General features: G+C 39.7%; 4 protein-coding genes across 4 annotated transcripts; 2 read left to right on the top strand and 2 right to left on the bottom strand.

Moving 5' to 3' along the window:
* Positions 1 to 27: 27 nt before the first annotated feature.
* si:ch1073-44g3.1 (uncharacterized protein LOC797133 homolog) lies at positions 28 to 1,932 on the bottom strand. The gene is made up of 2 exons (XM_054597979.1): positions 1,716 to 1,932; positions 28 to 1,443 (listed from the first exon to the last, which is right to left on the bottom strand). Exon 2 carries the CDS (start codon positions 1,438 to 1,440, stop codon positions 805 to 807), a length of 636 nt encoding a protein of 211 aa, XP_054453954.1. The 5' UTR covers positions 1,441 to 1,443; positions 1,716 to 1,932; the 3' UTR covers positions 28 to 804.
* Positions 1,933 to 2,243: 311 nt separating this feature from the next.
* Positions 2,244 to 5,495, bottom strand: atp5po (ATP synthase peripheral stalk subunit OSCP). The gene is made up of 7 exons (XM_054597551.1): positions 5,414 to 5,495; positions 5,084 to 5,128; positions 4,873 to 4,983; positions 4,338 to 4,467; positions 2,910 to 3,022; positions 2,664 to 2,750; positions 2,244 to 2,520 (listed from the first exon to the last, which is right to left on the bottom strand). The coding sequence occupies exons 1-7, from the start codon at positions 5,438 to 5,440 to the stop codon at positions 2,410 to 2,412; spliced, it is 624 nt and encodes a 207-aa protein (XP_054453526.1). The 5' UTR covers positions 5,441 to 5,495; the 3' UTR covers positions 2,244 to 2,409.
* A 2,041-nt stretch (positions 5,496 to 7,536) lies between these two features.
* Positions 7,537 to 10,716, top strand: LOC129089662 (serine/threonine-protein phosphatase 2A catalytic subunit alpha isoform-like). The gene is made up of 7 exons (XM_054596956.1): positions 7,537 to 7,933; positions 8,389 to 8,598; positions 8,719 to 8,892; positions 8,976 to 9,065; positions 9,539 to 9,700; positions 9,826 to 9,944; positions 10,036 to 10,716. Exons 1-7 carry the CDS (start codon positions 7,832 to 7,834, stop codon positions 10,106 to 10,108), a joined length of 930 nt encoding a protein of 309 aa, XP_054452931.1. The 5' UTR covers positions 7,537 to 7,831; the 3' UTR covers positions 10,109 to 10,716.
* An 865-nt stretch (positions 10,717 to 11,581) lies between these two features.
* Positions 11,582 to 17,465, top strand: sfxn1 (sideroflexin 1). Its single transcript, XM_054598028.1, has 11 exons — positions 11,582 to 11,670; positions 13,533 to 13,702; positions 13,798 to 13,968; positions 14,300 to 14,398; positions 14,519 to 14,594; positions 14,950 to 15,035; positions 15,257 to 15,384; positions 15,545 to 15,594; positions 15,842 to 15,891; positions 17,034 to 17,081; positions 17,283 to 17,465. Exons 2-11 carry the CDS (start codon positions 13,539 to 13,541, stop codon positions 17,377 to 17,379), a joined length of 969 nt encoding a protein of 322 aa, XP_054454003.1. The 5' UTR covers positions 11,582 to 11,670; positions 13,533 to 13,538; the 3' UTR covers positions 17,380 to 17,465.
* The last annotated feature ends 2,152 nt before the right edge of the window (positions 17,466 to 19,617 follow it).

Here is a 19,617-nt window from a genome sequence, read left to right as displayed (position 1 = left end):
AAGACAAGTTCTTATATTTTGGTTCCATGTATAGCACATAATCGTTTATTACATATGTCACAAAGCAGAAACTGTTTATGAAGTCATTTATTTCCTAATTAACAGCATCAACAACATACATGTAAATCTTGAAGTGCTTATCAAGTGAGTTTGGAGACGAAAACAGGCCGTCACATGGTAGAAACTATATTCACAAAGTGCAGAAAATAACAAATACTGTGTTTGAAAGGATATAATGCATTTAGTTTTACCAGCTCAGGCTAAATAAAAATGTCAAAATTTCAGTTCCCATTTTAGGTATGATAATATCACAAAATAAAACATATTGAACTAGACAACACAGAAAGGACAACTATACATCCACATATTTATGCCTGGGAAAAGGCCGATTTGACTGGCTGTACTTAAATGTTTAAGAATGTAAAAAAAAAAAATCACCAGAAACCAGCCATAGAAATGTAAAAAGCAGAGTAAAATAACATGTTACACATAGGTACAAAATGCTTGAGGGAAAAAGGATGTTACGCTCTAGTGAAGTTTGAACCACAAACTGCTAAATTCTTTATTTTACCAATACTGATAGGTGAGATTAATTCATACGCATGCATCTCTGCCAAACTGGAATAACATACTTCTAAGTGACATTATTATGAGAGGATGAAGAAAAATGTCAAACACTGTACAAACACTCATTCAGAGCCATTTCTAAATGGTGAAAAAAGTTCTTTCCTCCAACATTTGTGAAAAATGTTTTCCGCAACTTCAGTCAATTGTTTTTTAAGCACTGGGGAGTAACCTGCAGATCTATTCGCTGCTTTCATCCACTTTGCCACTCGACTCACAGAGGGGTCTTTTCTCCATCATAGCGTACGGGAAAGGTGGAACATCACAGTTGCTAAAGTCCAGTTTCTTGGCGCTGTCACAACCAAACTCCAGCTTCTTGAGCCGAGCTAGACTCTTGATGCTGCCGGGAGGCCTTCCAGGACTGACCTTGTATCCTGCTGCTTTGGTGGTTCCAAGGGGCCTCCCTGGGCTGGTTTTGAACCCAGCTGCTCTAGTCGTCCCAAGTGGACGTCCTGTACTTGTACGATAACCAGCTGACTTTGTGGTCCCCGATGGCCTCCCTCTACGCCCCGACTTCACTATGCCCTTCTTCTTCTTGGAGCCGTCGGGCCCCGCAGCCTCACTGCCCCTGATTCTCACTGTCTGAGTCTGGAAGTCGTTCTGGGTGTCTTGGATTTGACATACCATGGCTTTGTGCATGCCCTGTGGTAAAGGGGCAAGGCCGGCCAGGGACAGCTGCAAACCAGGGGTTGTCTGAGATGGGTAGAATTTGCTGGATTGTGTGCTACATAAATCAAAGTGGCTGGCTGGATGACAGTCCTCTGCCAGTCCACTCATACAGTAGTCACTGTTGCTGCTGGTCACTTGATGCATCATTTTCTGTTGGGAGGGCAGATTAATATAAACATCAGACAGAAAAACTAAACGTGTACCAAGGCACACACAAACACAAAGAAGCTTTTTAGTTTACTTTTCGTGGAGCCAACAGGCCTTTTAGCGATACAACACAAAAGATAAGTGATGGCAAGACAAAGCGAGATAAACTAGGCCTACAGTCTGCAGGAAAACAAAGAAGATGGCATGCACACACATCTATTTTACCCCACGCCAAAGCTCATCTATTCAAAGTAGGTGAAATATATAGTTCGTACCTTATTTGTTGGTGGATGTTAGATGGAAAGGGTTAATTTCGGATCGCATACACTTTCCTTCTCTGGCAGCCACAACATCTTTGTGAAGACGCACAGACTACGCCCTGGCGTCCAGGACTGTCGTCTCGAAGCGGGACAGCGATTTCAGGACCCTTTTTCATTTATTTCATACTCATTTAATCCCTAAGCAGAGGTTTAGATCAGACTGGCAGCCATTTTCGCCTGGAAAAAAATTTAATAAAACAGGATGCGCTGAGCACGCATGCGCACAAAGGCCTCCAGGAAACGCAGGAGCAGATCAGTGTCACCAAACGTGGCTTTGTCAAACAAAGACGCATATTAAACGTGGGCCTTTATTTACAATGTAAACACAATTATAAATGAACAACTCCAGAAACTTTAGAATTGCTACATTATGCAAAAGTTCCTATTACTGTAATTAAACCAGGAGTAAAGATCATCATCACTGATAACAGAGGAAACATGAGCGTGCATATGCCATATATACAACAATGACGACAAAGACCATTCTCCATTGTTATGTAGGTTTATTAACATCCATATCAACTTAAGTATAGACACTGGATTTTATGGAGCAACTGCAATGCCAGAACAGATAGCAATATACATTAATCAGGGTTTCCCCGCCCCAAATGGTCGCTTTCAAACTCTTGCCAAATTAAGTCCACAGGACTTAAGTTTCCTTAATGATCTTAGTCAGCTTCTGAATCTTTGTTTTAGTGGACATGTCCACATACTTGTCCCCAATACTGACGATCATGCCACCCAGGATTGAAGGATCCGACTGTGAAAAGGAGACAGTTGAAATTACAAATTATTAGTATCAGAGTGGTTTATAAATCACCTTTACTAACATGTTAAAATGCAGTCAAACCAACTGCAAAACGGTAATTTGTACGTTTCTGGGATCATGCATTCGCACTGTACCTTTGTTTCCAGATGGATAGTCTCACCCTTCTGAAGGAAGCCCTTGAGAGCTAATTTCAGGTCAGCCAGACTAGGTTCATCCAAAGGCTAAAAAGGATAAATATTAATTAGTTGATTGTATAACAGGTTTACAGTATAAAGAATGCAATTAATTACTTTTAATACTGCTAAATTATATGAACTGTTTTATTTAGGGTGACCAGTTTTCCAGTGTAAGAGATTCAGTGATGATGTGGTGGAACATACCTGAGCAGTGGTGACGGAGCAGATGACCTCTCCACGGTGTGCACTCATCATCTTGCCAAAGGCAGTGATAACACCACCAGTTAGAGTAAGACGACCGTTGTCAGACAAAACATCTGCAAAACAAAAAGCAGGATACGTTCGTGCAAGATTGAATACTTTGCTTCTCTACAATAAAAACGGTCTGCAGTAAGGTGCAGTCTGTAATGCACCAAAGGACTGTGTACACATAATCTAAATTTAGTCATCAATTATGATTTTATTCTATTTATTTTTTTCAAAGCCGACTACTAACTAACAGTAGAGTAATAATACACACAATACATCCAAACTGCTGAAAATCTGAGAGATGGTCAAAGTAACACTGCTATCTTATAATCTTCACATTTGGCATCGGTTTATAGTTTACATCAGTCACTTTATATTCTGTGCCACTAAACGGGGTTTGTACAGTCTGTGTGCGTTTTGATTGTTTATTTGACAAAATCCAAAGTGGCTGAAATGAGAAAATGACACGCACCTTCATCTAGTTTATCTACACAATAATTCATACAACACTCCTACGCAGACTGAACCATGTGGACTGTGGAGGCTGCTGTGGGGAATGCATTGTGGAGCTCATAACTGGCCTATTGAAAAGCTATTTTTAATCTCATGTGTATTTTGGCACATTTTTTATCCAATTAGTTTTTCCGCTTAATTTGCTAATGGTTCACATTTGTGCAAACAAATGTTCCTAACCCCCAAAAAACATACTTCCAGAGATCAGAGGAAGACCACAGAAAGATTTAAACATACATAGGCTGTATAATAGTCACAAGGTCTGTGACCTCTATGGAGGTCAAATATATTAAGAGCTACTGTTGATTTCAATTTGAGAATGTGCATAAATGCTAAACTATCTATAGTTTATTTTAAAGGACAGAGTAAAGATTTTGTGAATATTATTGAAGTAAAAATAGTTTTTTCTAAATTACACTGCACAAGTTGGTTCTTTAGCATGGGTCTTGTAACAATGGCTACAGAAAAGTTTGTGTACAAGATATTTAAATAACATTGCATATTTAAGTGTAATTGTGATATTTCAGCACAAGTTCTGAGACTAAACAAAACGGTATAATGAGATTTGCATGTTGGTTCCTGTACGCACACTCAACACACAATAAAGTGCAAAACATGTTCATTACTTTGGCTTCTTTGTAGTAAAATAATTAAAGTGTTTGTATTTCATCTGGTGTGTGCTGGTGGACTCCTTTTATAATTCCTGTAACCTCTATTGACCTTAACAAATAGGCTCAGATTTATTTTGTTTTCACTATGATATATACACAACACTACCACATACAATCAAAGAGTCTACCTATGGTCTACTTAGCTATGATTAGGATAATACCATGCTAAACTGCATAGCAGCATTCAGTGATCACTCACTGATGAGGTTGACAGTGATGGTCGAAACCTTGCTCTTTGCAAGAGCATCATGGAAAGTCTTCTGCTTGATGCTGCGCTTTACATGAGGATTCATTACAATACTCGAAATTCTGGGATCCTTGATCAGGGTCTGAAAAACAAGACGGCACACAGCAAAAGGCAATTGAATTTATGTGGTTTATGCTCTTAGATGCTTGTTTAAGAAAGGAGATCACTTATGACTTCTGGTGACTAGTAGTTCTCTAGAATACCTATGTTGAATACACTTATTGTAAGTCGCTTTGGATAAAAGCGTCTGCTAAATGACTGTAATGTAATGAAATGTGCTTGAGTTGGAATAGTATGGATTCGTAAAATTTAAAAATGATGAGATCATTATCCCAATGCAATTTATTGTTTAATGTCCCTGCTATGTAAATTACTTAATCCTCATGACATTGTGATTGAAAACATTGCAGGAAACACTACATTCATCATCCATTCACCTACAATTGACATCATTAAACTGCAATTTAGGGTATTCATTTTAACTTACAGACACTTTTCCCATCTCCTGCTCCACTTGGTCCAGTTTGTTCTGCTTACTGGCAGCTGAGAACAGAGCAGTGGCATAGCGGCCCTCCACTCCATAGACCTGGATGGGAGGCTGTAAGGACACACACACACACACACACACACACAGATTAACCAGACTGCAAACACTACTACTAAACGAGTTAAGCTTCATGCAGTGTGACGTCATTTACCCTCATCAGTTTTGGTCTCACCACAGACGTGCTGAACTGGCGGACCTGAAACAGAGAAAAATGCATAATGTCAACACAGAGAAACAGGAACTGAAATTGATTTAGCTTTTGGCACGCTTTGTACCATTCACGTCCATGTCAGCTAGCTGGTAGGCTAACATGTTAGCAGTCATTCAAGTGCAATGCCTCGTGTGGGTTTGCTGGACATGTGTCTTTAGCCCCCGGTCTCCAGAGGGGATACAATACAATAAGAGATTCTTTCAAGCATAAATATGTCGGTCAAAGCAACCATAGAATGATTAAAATCACCAAAAGGGTTGAATGTCTTACCTGCTGTCCTAGCATGAGTGCTGCCATTTTCTCCTACAGCTGTGCAGAGTAGAACAGACGACTGCGCATGCGCTGTTCAGAGGGAGGCGTCTATGGAAGCTTGTGGTTAATGTAGTCTTTACAGTGGGGCTCGACCTGACAGGCTTTCTGAATGGACAACAACATTTTTTATTTTTTTATTTTAAAATGTCTCACTATACTCATTCCAAAAGAATGGAAAAATTATGTAAACTTGGTAAAATGTATGTTTTATTCCATTCCAGTAGCATTTAGCCTCCATGTTGTTTAATGTGACCTTCAGAAAGGTTATATTTTCCATTTGTGGATTTGTTTGTCTGTTTATCGGCAGGATACGGGAAAACTACTTGCCCGATTTTCATGAAACTTTGTTGAAGAGTGTACCATGGGCCAAGGAGGAACACATTACCCTTTGAAGTGGATTGGCCTTGGCAGAGGTCTGCGATTTCCGAATGACCTCTAGTTCTATATAAAGCATAGTTTTACAACTGGTAGTTCATGAGGTATCTCCTACCTTTAAGAATGAGTATTCACATGTTTACAAAGCAAACTGACTCTATGCTCCTTTTACCACTTTACAGATTGAACCCCCTGACTTACAAAATGATCTGCCTTAATTTAAGCATGCACACTGCACTCCAAATCACATTTTTCTTTTAACTATTAATACATACTGCAGCAGCTGTTAGGAAGTACACTCTGTTGGATGCAGTATGTGTTCAACTATTTTGTCATAACATTGCACCTTGAACTTGAACACACAATGCATTGGGACATACTTAATAATTTTCTATTATACTAAATAGTATGGTTGATATGGATATTGGAGCACACAGATAATAATAATAATAATAATAATAATAATAACAATAATAATAATAATAATAATAATAATAATAATAATTAAGCCTTTATGAGTCCCACAAATGGGGAAATTACAATTCTCTGCATTTAACCCATCCCGGAGGAGCAGTGGGCTGCTAAGAAGCGCCCGGGGAGCAACTTGATGGTAACCCATTTAGAAAGCTATGTCTCATGTGTTCTCCTGAGAAAGCCAATCAAATAAAATGATTTATTTTTTGCGGAGATAGGTACACAAATTAAAACTTCAACAAAAACTGAATTTTTGACATTGAGACAACTTTACTCGTTACAAGATATCAACCATTTTTTGGGGGGTGCTCACAGGATTAACATCAAATCAAATAAAACTTAAATGAAACCATTTTAAACTTCATTCAAATGTAACTGTGTGTGGTACCACAAGGCCATCAAGCAATATTTAAACAACTAAATTAAGAAAACTAAATCACTGTAACTTTTAACAATTGCTCATGTCACACTTAAGATGAGATAGAACTGTATCTCACCCAGTGGAAATTGCTGTGCTTTCCAGTACAAAGTAGGAAAGAGTGCTTTTCCTCTTAATCCTCCACTAAGCTACATACTGACTAATTAATTAGTCTAGTTAATTAGTCTAGTTATTTTTAATTAGTTTAGTTAATTAGTCTAGTTAATTAGTCTAGTTATTTTTAATTAGTCTAGTTAATTAGTCTAGTTAATTAGTCTAGTTAATTAGTCTAGTTATTTTTAATTAGTCTAGTTAATTAGCTTTAAAACTGCCAGTCACAAATGGCAAATAGACTTAACAAAATGTCACCATAACTGGTTAAACCTCTGCTACATATGAACTTTTATTTGCGTTATAAATGAGTTAACTGTTTGGGGTGTAGCTACTGTGAATGTGGTCGTCTTATTTTTTAGTGACGTTGACGTGACGTGGCGTTGACGTCACGTACGTTCAGCCGCTGGTCCTGACTGTTCCCGTTTTCGTCCAGCAGATGGCAGACAAACTATGAATATCACTTTTTTTAAAATATCCGACATGCACAAAAACAATAACTCATCAAGATAAATAAAGATGAAATAAAAATAAAACAAATTCAATTTCAAACCGCCCGGACAAAGTAAATAAATAAATAAACGGGACACTTCTTTGATTCCGTCTCTTGGGGCTCCTTGGGATGCGATGACGTAGAGAGGATTTGTTGCTCTGGACCTGGACCAGAGTTGGCAGGGTTGGGTCCACCGTCTCTAGTCTGAGCTGCTCTCATAGTATGCTCCATACTAAACAGGCATCTGTTTGACCTTGGAGAAGACATTTCCGTATCATGTGAACTAAACACTTTTGGTCCCCATCAAGCTGCAGGGACTCACAGCCTTTGACGCATTTGGTTTGTTTTTTTGTCGGAGCGCACACACACACAAGCGCGCACGGACACACACACATCCAAGCTGCGAATGACCAGAGAGCCGGGCCGTCAGGACGCATCGACACAGCGAGGTGTTTTTATTAGAAATTGTTAAAGCTGGTCGGCTCTGTAGCTGACGGCATAAACCATGGACGACAAGTCATTCACCAAGGAGCTGGACGGATGGATTGAACAGCTGAACGAGTGCAAACAGCTGAGCGAGAATCAGGTCAAAGTCCTATGTGAAAAGGTAAGGTTTGCGCAGAAAAAGGCAAGTCATTTTCTTTCTGCACTGCTAGGGTTGCATCTCCTGAGTCGTCGGGCTCAGAAAAAAAAAACATGTATTGGTGGAGACTTAACATGTAAGCTGATGCATGTGGCCTTGCGTCGGAGCACCATTTGACTGCAGCTGCATGCAGGGAAGCAACTCGCCAAGAAGATGGAGGAGGATGCCTGCAAATATGTTTTTCTCTAGCTACGCCCACTCCTGGCTCCTCACTGGAGTGCATCGGCACAACCACAACAAACTATAATCATATTCTTTACATCATAACAATCTGAAAATCTGATGCACATGTATTGTTATAGAGTAATAATAAGGCTTGTGTAACACACATGCTCATTGTATACTCCTACATTGCACCATACTGTTGTGTTACCTGTTAATCTGCAGCATCCTGTGTTTTCTTTGGTCCCCCATTTAAGGCCAAGGAGATCCTTACCAAGGAGTCCAACGTGCAGGAGGTGAGATGTCCGGTGACAGTCTGCGGAGATGTCCATGGTCAGTTTCATGACCTGATGGAGCTGTTTAAGATTGGGGGGAAGTCTCCAGACACCAACTATCTCTTCATGGGAGACTATGTTGACAGAGGCTACTATTCTGTGGAGACAGTTTCTCTTCTGGTTTCTCTTAAGGTACATTTTTTTGTTGTCATTTTGCCACTGATGCTGTGATATATGTCAGCTACAACTGGAGCAAGAATGTTTGTTGTTGATTATTCTTACATTTAGTTATAAACACATCTTTCTTTGTAGGTAAGGTTCCGTGAACGAATCACGATTCTCAGAGGGAACCACGAGAGCAGACAGATCACACAAGTGTACGGCTTCTATGACGAGTGCTTAAGGAAATATGGAAACGCCAATGTTTGGAAGTACTTCACAGATCTGTTTGACTATCTGCCTCTTACTGCGCTGGTGGATAACCAGGTACGGTTGTGTATTCAGGTGTAGCATGTGACATACAGCAAAGATACAAGGACTCACCATTTATTTTCTGTCTCTTCCATAAGATTTTCTGCCTCCATGGAGGATTGTCCCCTTCAATAGACACACTGGAACACATCAGAGCGCTGGATCGCTTGCAGGAGGTTCCCCATGAGGTAAAGTGAGGAAGCCATTCTAGATTATGTATTATTCTGTAATTTACTGTTACAACTGGATGTCACAACATTTATTTTAAGGAGTATGATGGTTCATGTAGCTGTAAGGATGCTCCGACAATCATATATATTGCACATTCATCAGATTAAATTTTAAAGTTAGAGCTGAAACGATTAAATTATGATAAATTCAGCGATCCAGCAAAAATGTGAATCATTTAGTAATCATTTATATGTTTTTAGCAAATATTCACTGGTTTAACTTTCAAATGTGAAGTTTTTTTCACAATTTTCTGACAATTTATAGATCAAGCAATAACTCAATAACTAAATAAAGAATTATAAAAAATTTCGGTGCAGCCCTAGTTAAAGTCTATAGTTTGACAGTATCCTAAAAGTTCTAGATATTGGACAGATTTTGTGTTTGAACGTGTAAGAGACTGAACAACACTGACGTTTCCTCCATTTTTCAGGGTCCAATGTGTGACTTGTTGTGGTCCGACCCAGATGACCGTGGCGGCTGGGGCATCTCACCCCGTGGTGCTGGTTACACCTTCGGGCAGGACATTTCTGAGACCTTTAACCATGCAAATGGCCTAACTTTGGTCTCAAGAGCCCACCAGCTGGTGATGGAGGTAATTTAACTTTGTTTATCTGCTGAAAGTAATTCTGTTTTTTAAATGGAGACACTGCAGATGCAGCTTTGACTTAACATGTTGTGGATTTAAAGTAAATAACATGCAAGTAATCTTTGATCTAGGGTTACAATTGGTGCCACGACCGCAATGTAGTGACAATCTTCAGTGCACCAAACTATTGTTATCGTTGTGGAAACCAGGCAGCAATCATGGAACTTGATGACACATTGAAATACTCCTTGTAAGTAAATGTTGTTACAAACATGGACTTTTGGCAGGTTCATAAAAAGGTATTATTATTGACGACAAATCTTGCTTTTTCTTTGCTCTAGCCTACAGTTTGATCCTGCACCACGCAGAGGGGAGCCTCATGTTACGCGGCGTACGCCAGACTATTTCCTGTAAAGATCACTGCCGGGATGGCAACAGAAAAGAAGCATTCATAAACTCATGGACCAAAAAATGTTTGCCATAATCACAATGAAATGGAAACTATCACATCTAGTTAAAGACCACCATCCTTACAACTTTTTCCTCTCTGTGCATGATGTTTTTATTGCTAGAAATGATTGCTACTATGAACAATACGGTCACAATACCTGCTGGTTTGTCAGGAAACATGAATGAACTGATGCAGAGAATAACAAGTAAATCTAAGTAATCTTTGTGTTGATAACGAGCAGAGTGTTTCCATATACAGTATGTAAGCCGCATCTTTCACTTGGCATGGCCTCAAATCAAAGGTTGCAGTAAATATAATGTCAACTCTTTCTTTTTGTAACTGAAGCACAACAGTTTACTTTGTGAAGTGAAATGATAGGGTTAGACGTCGGAAATGAGTATGTTCTCTTTGCACTTTTGTATTTGATTTTTATCACACGGCACTGACAGACTTTGTTCTTTTTTAATACCCTGTTATAGTGTAAGTCGCTCTCTTTCTGCCCTGCTGTCTCTTATGGGAGTTAATGTAATTCATTTAAATAGGCAATATTGGTACCAATTACATCAGTTGTAAAAAAAAAAAAAAAAAAAAAAAAAAGAAAGAATAACTTAATGTTTTGCAGCCACTAATATACGAAATAAAGACTGAAGTTGCTTCGTCATTTTCTTCATTTAAGTACAGTTTGTGGCATTGTTCCCTCTCACCAGTCACCACTAGATGGAAACAGACACCCAGAAGCTGCTGATGATCAACTGATCATAGTGATCAGTGATAGTGATGCTACTGTGAATGTGTGCAGGGTATTGGGTACTTATTATACATGTATGTATGAGAGGCGTTTGGTATATGATGATTGTGAAACGTGAAAGGGATACAGGACTAATTTAGCTTTTCATTTTGTTTGATGTTTTCCTTATTTCTTTTTAATATATGAACTAAATAATGAACAGATTGTTTTAAGGGAAACTTTTCACAAGACATTAGTGTCGGCCATTAATCTCAGGCTGTTGTAGAGTCGTGTGTGTGTGTGTGTGTGTGTGTGTGTGTGTGTGTGTGTGTGTGTGTGTGTGTGTGTGTGTGTGTAAATCCAAAGTTTTTACCAGTTATTAATGATTTACTGCCTGGGAATCAATGTTGCGAAAATGTCAGAGCTTTAACGGATGTGGTGCTCAGATAGCTTCTAAAAATAAAAGCCTCATTTAAAGGACGGGGTGAAATGAAACCTGATTTGCCACTTCAAGTGTTTACATAAGATTGTAATATTTTATTTAGGAGAATAAAAAAAACATTGTGCATTTGTCAATTCCTTTTTTTTTTTAATGTGTTACAGCTCCAATCTTTCCCAGTGTGTTTAGTTTGTTCCGCTGTGAGGAGCGGACTTTTACTTTCTCAGTGAGGAGCTGGTGAGGGGCTGTGCCACCGTGCGCTGCTCTGTGGATGAACTGACGCTGCTGCGCGCAAAAATTAGCCTGTCTGCAGTCTTTCAGGGACACCTCTCTTGCGGACCGCCGGAGCCCACAGTGCAGTAAGTAACCTGCCCATCATTTATTTTCTTCTCCCCTAATGGCTCCATCAAGACGTCAACGTAGAGAAGACCAGCATGCACATTGTGTCTGAGGTCGGGGAAACTGTCATTAGACGCGTGGGGCTCCTGGAGAAGCCCGCTGGATGTGTGTGGATGTGGCAGGCTCATACTAGTTGAATCTGGGGCGCACAGCTGGACAGTCATCCACGCTGGACAGATGTCGTGCCTAATTAGACGTCTTTTTTTTTTTTTAACAATGATGATACTTTGCATTTGTGTCATCTTGCAAAGTCTTGATCGCTTTGTTCAGATGCAGAAACACCTCCAGCTACAGTCCAGATCTGACTGGTCTGCGTCGGGTTGAACAATTAACCGTATCCAGTCCCAGAGCATGTTTACCCTGCGGCCACAGACACAAAGCAGCTATTATTGTGTAACAGATGCACAAGAACATAGGCCATGAAGGGTAAACCATCTACCACAGGATGCTGTTTTTGGATGACATATTTCATTGTAATGTGTTGTTATGAATTGCAGGTTAATGTGTAGCCAGGCAGGCCGCCCTTGATTGGTTGAGAGTGAGGGCAGAGGCAGCTGAGGGTTTAAAGATCAGAGGCCGCGTCAGTCCAAAGTTCAGCCCTCTGATATCACTGATCAGTATTATGTATATGATATTATCGGGGTCTGACCTATTGTTCAAAACCAACTCATACAGTGATTTCGTGTTTCATTGGATGATCTCAGAGTTGGGGGGGTGGGGGGTGTTTTGTTGTCATCTCGTGAGAATCTCATGGAGTTTAATTCAATTTTAAAGAGACCGCACGCCTCCTGCACGCCACAGATATACCAGCAAACAAGGCTTCTCTGTTTGGTTATCAATCCAGCAGCCATCTTTGGTGCAATTTCAGGTGGAGTTTCATCATTCATCATGCTGCTGCCCTGTGGCTGCTGCAGATTCTTGCATGGACTCGTTGTGTCCCTGGTCCCCACAGCAGTTCCAACAAATGGTTAAAAACCAGATCAGACTGGGTTATGTGGAGACACACACACACACACACACACACACACACACACACACACACACACACACACACACACACACTGAGGAGGATGAGTGTGCTACATTCACATCCACAAAGCTGATGTTTTTGATAGTCAGGCCAGTCTTATCTGGTTTTGGATTGTGAGATGATAAATACATATCATTTTGAAGAAATATTCACTAGTGATGTTGATTAAAATGAGTGCATAACATACTACTCTTTGCTCACTTATCCCTAATACCATTTGTATTGATATAAATAAAATAAAAACGTTTGCAGTCAATCACAGTTGTTCACAATGCACAAGCAGAAAGCGTTGGCCCTTTCCAAGAGCTGCTTTTCAGCCACAGTTGGGGGTTGGTGTTCACCCATAATAGGGCTTTGCGATTTAGTACTCCACAACTCTTGTGTCAGGTCAGCCATCACCATAGCAACATTATGCTGAATAAGCAGCATGGCAATCTAGCGAGGACCATTGTTTTCAGGAGTCCTCCCTCACTGACTTGTGTCTGCAAAGAAAAACAAGAAGTGAGGGACTGTAACCATTTGGCTGAGTGATGGAGCAGGTCCCCGAAATCCTGGAACAATATCAGTCAAGATCAGCCAAATACAATGCAGTTATGAAACATAGTTATTTTAGATAACTAATCCGTAGACATTACTGTTGTTGTACAGAGAACTTGCTATTTTTTCCCTGCGTTGTTCTATTCACTCCAGAACAAGGCCACTTAAAATCCTTAAACCTTGAAGCATCATTCTTCATACTTTTGTGCACTGCAAGCACCAGATATGATTATTAAAGCATTTGTCTTTCTCCAGATAAACATGGCAGCAGAGCTATCCACCTCCATAAACATCAAGGAGCCCCGGTGGGACCAGAGCACGTTTGTTGGTCGGGCTAAACATTTCTTCACTGTCACAGACCCCAGGAACATTCTCCTCACCAACGAGCAACTAGCACATGCACACAAAGTCATCACTGACTACAGGTAAACCTGCAAGTAGCAACACGTCAGTAACAAGAAATACATCATCTGCTCTTATGAATGGGTTTGCTTTAAATGTATTTTTTACCGCCTCTTAGGAAAGGTGTAGTCTCCCCAGGACTGACAGAAGATGAACTCTGGAAAGCGAAATATGTTTTTGATTCGGCTTTCCATCCCGATACTGGGGAGAAGATGATCCTGATTGGCCGCATGTCAGCGCAGGTTCCGATGAACATGACGATCACTGGATGCATGATGACATTTTACAAGTAAGAACATGTAGGGTTTTACTCCATGAGACTGTAACACCCAGGCTTATAGATTTAACTATATCACTACACTGTTCCCAACTCTACTGCTGAAACTATTAACAGGCCATTTGTGACAGAGCACATTGTTTGGTTGGTCATGGTTTACTGGGACACGAGAATAGAACAGAGCTATGCTTTTATTAGTAACACCTGTGTTTTTCCACCTATTACAAGTAAAACTGACTATTATCTTTTAGTACTTGTTACCTAACTTAATGTCTTAAAATATTATCACTTGTGCATTTTTACACGTGACCTGCAATTGATTCGACTGTTTTCAAACTTGCAGGACAACTCCAGCCGTGTTGCTCTGGCAGTGGATCAATCAGTCTTTTAACGCAATAGTCAATTACACCAACAGGAGCGGCGATGCTCCAATCACGGTCAGGTAAGAGACGGGTGTTTTGGCACTGACAGAGATTCATATTAACTCCTTAATTAAACCGCTGGCTTTTTTATTTTATGGACGGTTTTTGTGTGATGTGACCGGTGACTCTTCTGTTCGCAGTCAGCTTGGCACGGCTTATGTGTCTGCCACCACAGGGGCAGTGGCAACCGCTCTAGGACTTAATGCACTAACAAAGGTACCGCTTCATCTAACACCCATTATACATCTCGTTTTTTTTATGTATCCGTCTCAGCTGCATGGGTGTGCTGATATGAGTTAGCCCCACACACACACAAACAGTCTCTCTGTCTTACAAGAGCTGTATTATTTACAGGGTCATGGTTCTGGTATCAGAATGTTTTCCTGCCATTTTTTATAGTGACTTTGTGCTTAACATCCTGATTTATGGTAGAAAAGTACATGTACAGCATCTGAAACATTAGCTGCAATATCTTCTTTTGGACTAACAGATTAAATTGGTCGTGCTGTCAGAGTACAGCAGAGCCAAATGATACAATTCCTGTTTTAATGCCTCCTCTCTCCTGCTGTAGCACATCTCACCTCTGATCGGACGGTTCGTTCCATTTGCTGCTGTTGCTGCTGCTAACTGTATCAACATCCCTCTGATGAGACAAAGGTAAAGAGGACATGCAACACTCAGCAGAGAACCTCATGGTTTTGAAGCATGTTTACGATTAAATTACATACTGGCTCTGAAGTTGATAAGACACAACACTAGTAGTGAAAAATGTCCCTGGAAACATAGATTTTATTATTATTATTATTATTATTGCTCATCTTAGGTGTAATGACAGCTCAGATGATTGTGATTTAATTAGCTTTGTTCCTTCATTTCAGAGAACTTCAACACGGCATTCCCATAACAGATGAGAATGACAACAGGTTAGGAGAGTCGACGAAAGCGGCAAAGCAGGCTATCTCTCAGGTCGTGGTCTCCAGAATCCTCATGGCTTCTCCAGGAATGGGTATGAATATATATTTATCAGTCCAATAAGACATGCTTTTAGGTTTGTTAACTCCTCCTCTGGCAAGTGGCGTCACTTTAAACCACCAACTTTACTGTATTTTCTTCTTTTTTTTTTTGAAAATGCATTGTGCATTGATATTTTATTTGTGTCTTTTCAGCCATTCCCCCGTTTTTAATGAACCATTTGGAAAAGAAGGCCTTTCTGAGGGTAGGCAGGTTTCTGCTTATGCTTTAATACAACACAACCTCGAACATCAGCTTCATCACCATAGGTTTAATGTGTTAAATGTTAAATGGTGGGAACCTCATGTTCCTTACTGTGTCTACCACTCTCTTTCCATTTCGTAATCACACATCAGAGGAATGAAAGGCACTGGGGACATGAGGCCACTCTACTATGGGAATTCACCACTGCTTTTGTGCCGCTCATTCTCTTTTCTGCCTGGTCTTTTCAGAAGTTCCCATGGATGAGTGCACCTATTCAAGTCACCCTGGTGGGATTCTGGTGAGTCGTCAGAGATGGTCCACCTGATAAGCAGCCATGTCAAATTCCATTGACATTTTCCTCAAAAGGATATGAAATTTCAGTTATCCCAATGTCACTTTAAACGTTGCCGTTATAGGTATTGTAAATAATTTCAATATGAATGTGCTCATAGTATTTTAGTGAGATCATGAAGCTCTCTGGCCCTTTGATCCACATATCCTTCACATGTGTTTTGCTGATGTTTCCCATGCTCAGATTAATTAATTAAAACCACGTGTAACATTGCTTCAGTTCAGCTCAAATCACATGACAGTGTTTTGAGTAGCACACAAACACAAGAGCAGACCTGTTATATTAGTGGTTGTTATGACAATGTAAATTTGCCAGATTTGAGATTTGCCATTTTATACCAAGGTAGCTCTCCCTTTAACATCTCTGGTTGTTTTAGGCCATTTTGTGCAAATCAGTGAGCAGGAGTGTTTTGTGTCAAAATTTGATTTAATATCATTTTTGCCATCACTTTGAAATTGTATTGGTTTGTCAGGTATTTAATTCTCTGAATTATAAAAAGTCACTTTGGGCCAGTCTAATCCATTAACTTGTCATTGGCAAGTGCCTTCATCATTTCAAGTGGTAGTTGTAAAAATATATGTTATCTTTGCAAATTGGAAGTTGGACTGCCATTACATTTTTCACAGACATTTATGGTCACCAGAGAATCAATTCTTCTGACTTTGATGGTCCTTTAACTTTTCATACAGCGACATTATCAAAATAAATACATTTTTGCAATACTTTAAGATAAGATAAGATAAGATAATCCTTTATTAGTCCCGCAGCGGGGATATTTACAGCTTATTTGATGACCAAAAAACCTGCAAAACTAATGACTAATCTCATCAGCCTCAGCTTTCGTTGTCTTTAGTGTTCATTCTTAAATGTTAGCATGCTAACATGCTCAACTAATATGTTATTTTATTGTAACAATAATATGCTAAACCAATATTTGTACACATGAAACAACAAGCTTGCACACAACTGAATTTACCCTCGCTCTTCTTTATCAGGTGTCTTTTTAGCCAATCGGATGAGGTCAGAACATGAAGCTCTGGACTGCTTATCTGTGCGGTTTGTTTCATAGATCTGTGTTTCTTTTCCAGCCTGGTGTTTGCCACTCCACTGTGCTGCGCATTGTTCCCTCAGAAGAGGTGAGTGAAAAGTTCAAACTTGACCCTGAGATGATTGTAACCAGTCTGTCGTAGCTACAGAGCCATGCCCTCCTCTGTCTGGATGAATATATGCAGAGTGTGCATGATTCCTTTCTGCCTGAGAAGATGCATAATACGCCTACAGTGTATGTGTTTGACCCATTAACCCCTTTGTGTCTCCCATTCTTCCCCCTGATCCAGTTCCATGTCAGTCAGCGGCCTGGAGCCGGAGCTGCAGGAGAAAATCAGGGCCAACCACCCAGGAGTGGAGAGGGTCTACTTCAACAAGGGGCTATGAGTGAGCGGCCCACTCATCCAAACACTGCCATAACACAGCTGCAGGCTCAGTCCTCGCCTCTCTGCCAGCCCTCCTCATTCAGTGTGCCAAAGTTAAGTTTGTGTCTCCTCATTTCCACCATTCAGATGGATATCTGGGGACTCCCTCTCTTTGTAACGAGATGTTTGCTTTTGTCAATGTGATTGTTGATTTTGTTGTAACTGCTAGGGAAGATTTTCCGCGACTGGGCCGGATAAAAAGTATGATGTTTATCATGACAGAGGCTGTTTAGTGGGCAGTGTGAGATTGTTTTAAGTGGACATTTTTTATGTACAGTACTTTTTTGAAGTTGGTATCTAGCAGCCAAACCATTTCATACTCTCCTACCTGAGGTTGGCAGTCAGCTCATTTCTTACCGGCATTATAATTGATTATAATCACATTTTAACATTGATTATACAAAGACCTCTGCAGTTCAGGCTTATGCCATTTCACTTAATCTCCCTTGAATTCAGTTTATTTTGCCAAATGAGTGACATCCAGTGAGCCTTAAGGCCTCTTGACATCTAATCATGAATCTGAAAACACAACTCTCCAGGGATCCATCCTATAAAATGTGATGCTATGATGGCGGCAACCATTGATGGGCCAACACGGTGCTATTTTATGTCTTAATAATCGGTGTTTATCATACTATTTATTCTGCTTGCCAAACATGCATGAACAAACTACTAATATGATTCAACCTCTGTGAAATATATGTTTCTGTATATTTAGTAACTCCGAGAGCCACAATCAGGAGAGCTGAACGGAGGTGACTAAAGTGTTAGTAATGATGAACACACTGGTTCTCATTTACCTGATCCATAATCTACAATAGTTAATCAAGGATTTGGTGATCATAGTATTTGATAAAACCTGAATTCAACTTCTCATTCAAGCTTTACGCAGACTTGTATGGTATCTATCTTCTGTACCTTAATGCAGCATCCTAAGAGGTTTGATTATTACTGCACAAAGACACATCTTAGATTTAGGAGACAGTTTTATCACATATTTTTTTTTTTATGTGTTATAATTCATATGTTAGATATGGATGTCAGTATTGGGGAAAAAACGCCAAAAACATTCTCAAGATAGTATTTTTCAAGGCAAGGGTGATATCAGAGGAATCCATCTAAACAATATGTGTTTTAAATGTACATTTTGCCTTTATGAACTTAACCTGCTCTTTGGACTCATCATACAGAAATACTTTGACCTCAGCCTGGTGAGTTCCCAGTTAAATTCATGGATCATTAACAACCCCCTGCTCATTATATCTTGCAGTTAAAGTGAGAAATATGCAGACCTTAGAAATTACAAACAGTCACATCAACACACACTATCACAGAGAAAAAGCAGATGCAGTCTGATGTTGTAACTTCAGTTCTGTACCCGTCCTTCAGTCGTTAGTATTCAGACGATAATGGACACAGTCTGCGTAGACTGCATCGCATCTGTGTGCCACAGTGACAGGGGATTTATCATTGATTTATCAGTGGACATTAAAATCAGGGATTAGAGTGAAAAAGATGGAAACCAACAAACTGTATTTAGCAAACCTACCCTCATTTTGAAACTTTAAGAATGATTTTTGTATTTGAAAATCATCAAACTCTTGTGAACAATGATGAACAATTAGATTTCATTGCATCTTTTGCTCATCATGATGTGTGATTTCTGTAAGGTGTTAAATGTTTAATATACTGTAAATCTACTTACATATATTGCTGTAAAGGTAATTTTATTTTAGATTGTCAGTGTGTCCAGAGAGATGTGTTGGAGGTGAAGCTGTTCCAAGTGAAGTTTGGTATTTAGTGTTAAAGGTAACTGAATGTAGCATTTTCCAATTTCAGCTGTTTAGGTGTGTTAGTCCAGAAAAGCACAATTATGTAACATACTTCAAATGCTGCACAAAACCTGTTAAACCTGTTCAGTTTCCTGACCGCAATACTTTTCAGTACATCCAAGAAAAGATGATAAATATTAAACTTCCCCTTTGGTAGACACTATTTCCGAGTGTCCCTTAACCTCTGACTGCATCTAATGAGAACCAATTCCCCTTTAATGGAGTTCAAAAATATGAAATAAACTACCTAATAAATAATGTAATGTTAACAAGCTTCTATCTACCAAATGAAATGAAATGTCACTACAGCCAAAGCGATACAAATCGACTCAAGAGGAAGAAGTCATTTACAGTTTGCTTTCATGGCA

This window comes from Anoplopoma fimbria, chromosome 4, assembly GCF_027596085.1.
Source record: "Anoplopoma fimbria isolate UVic2021 breed Golden Eagle Sablefish chromosome 4, Afim_UVic_2022, whole genome shotgun sequence".
NCBI classification, from domain to species: Eukaryota; Metazoa; Chordata; class Actinopteri; order Perciformes; family Anoplopomatidae; genus Anoplopoma; species Anoplopoma fimbria.
This window is presented reverse-complemented; position numbering and strand designations above follow the sequence as displayed.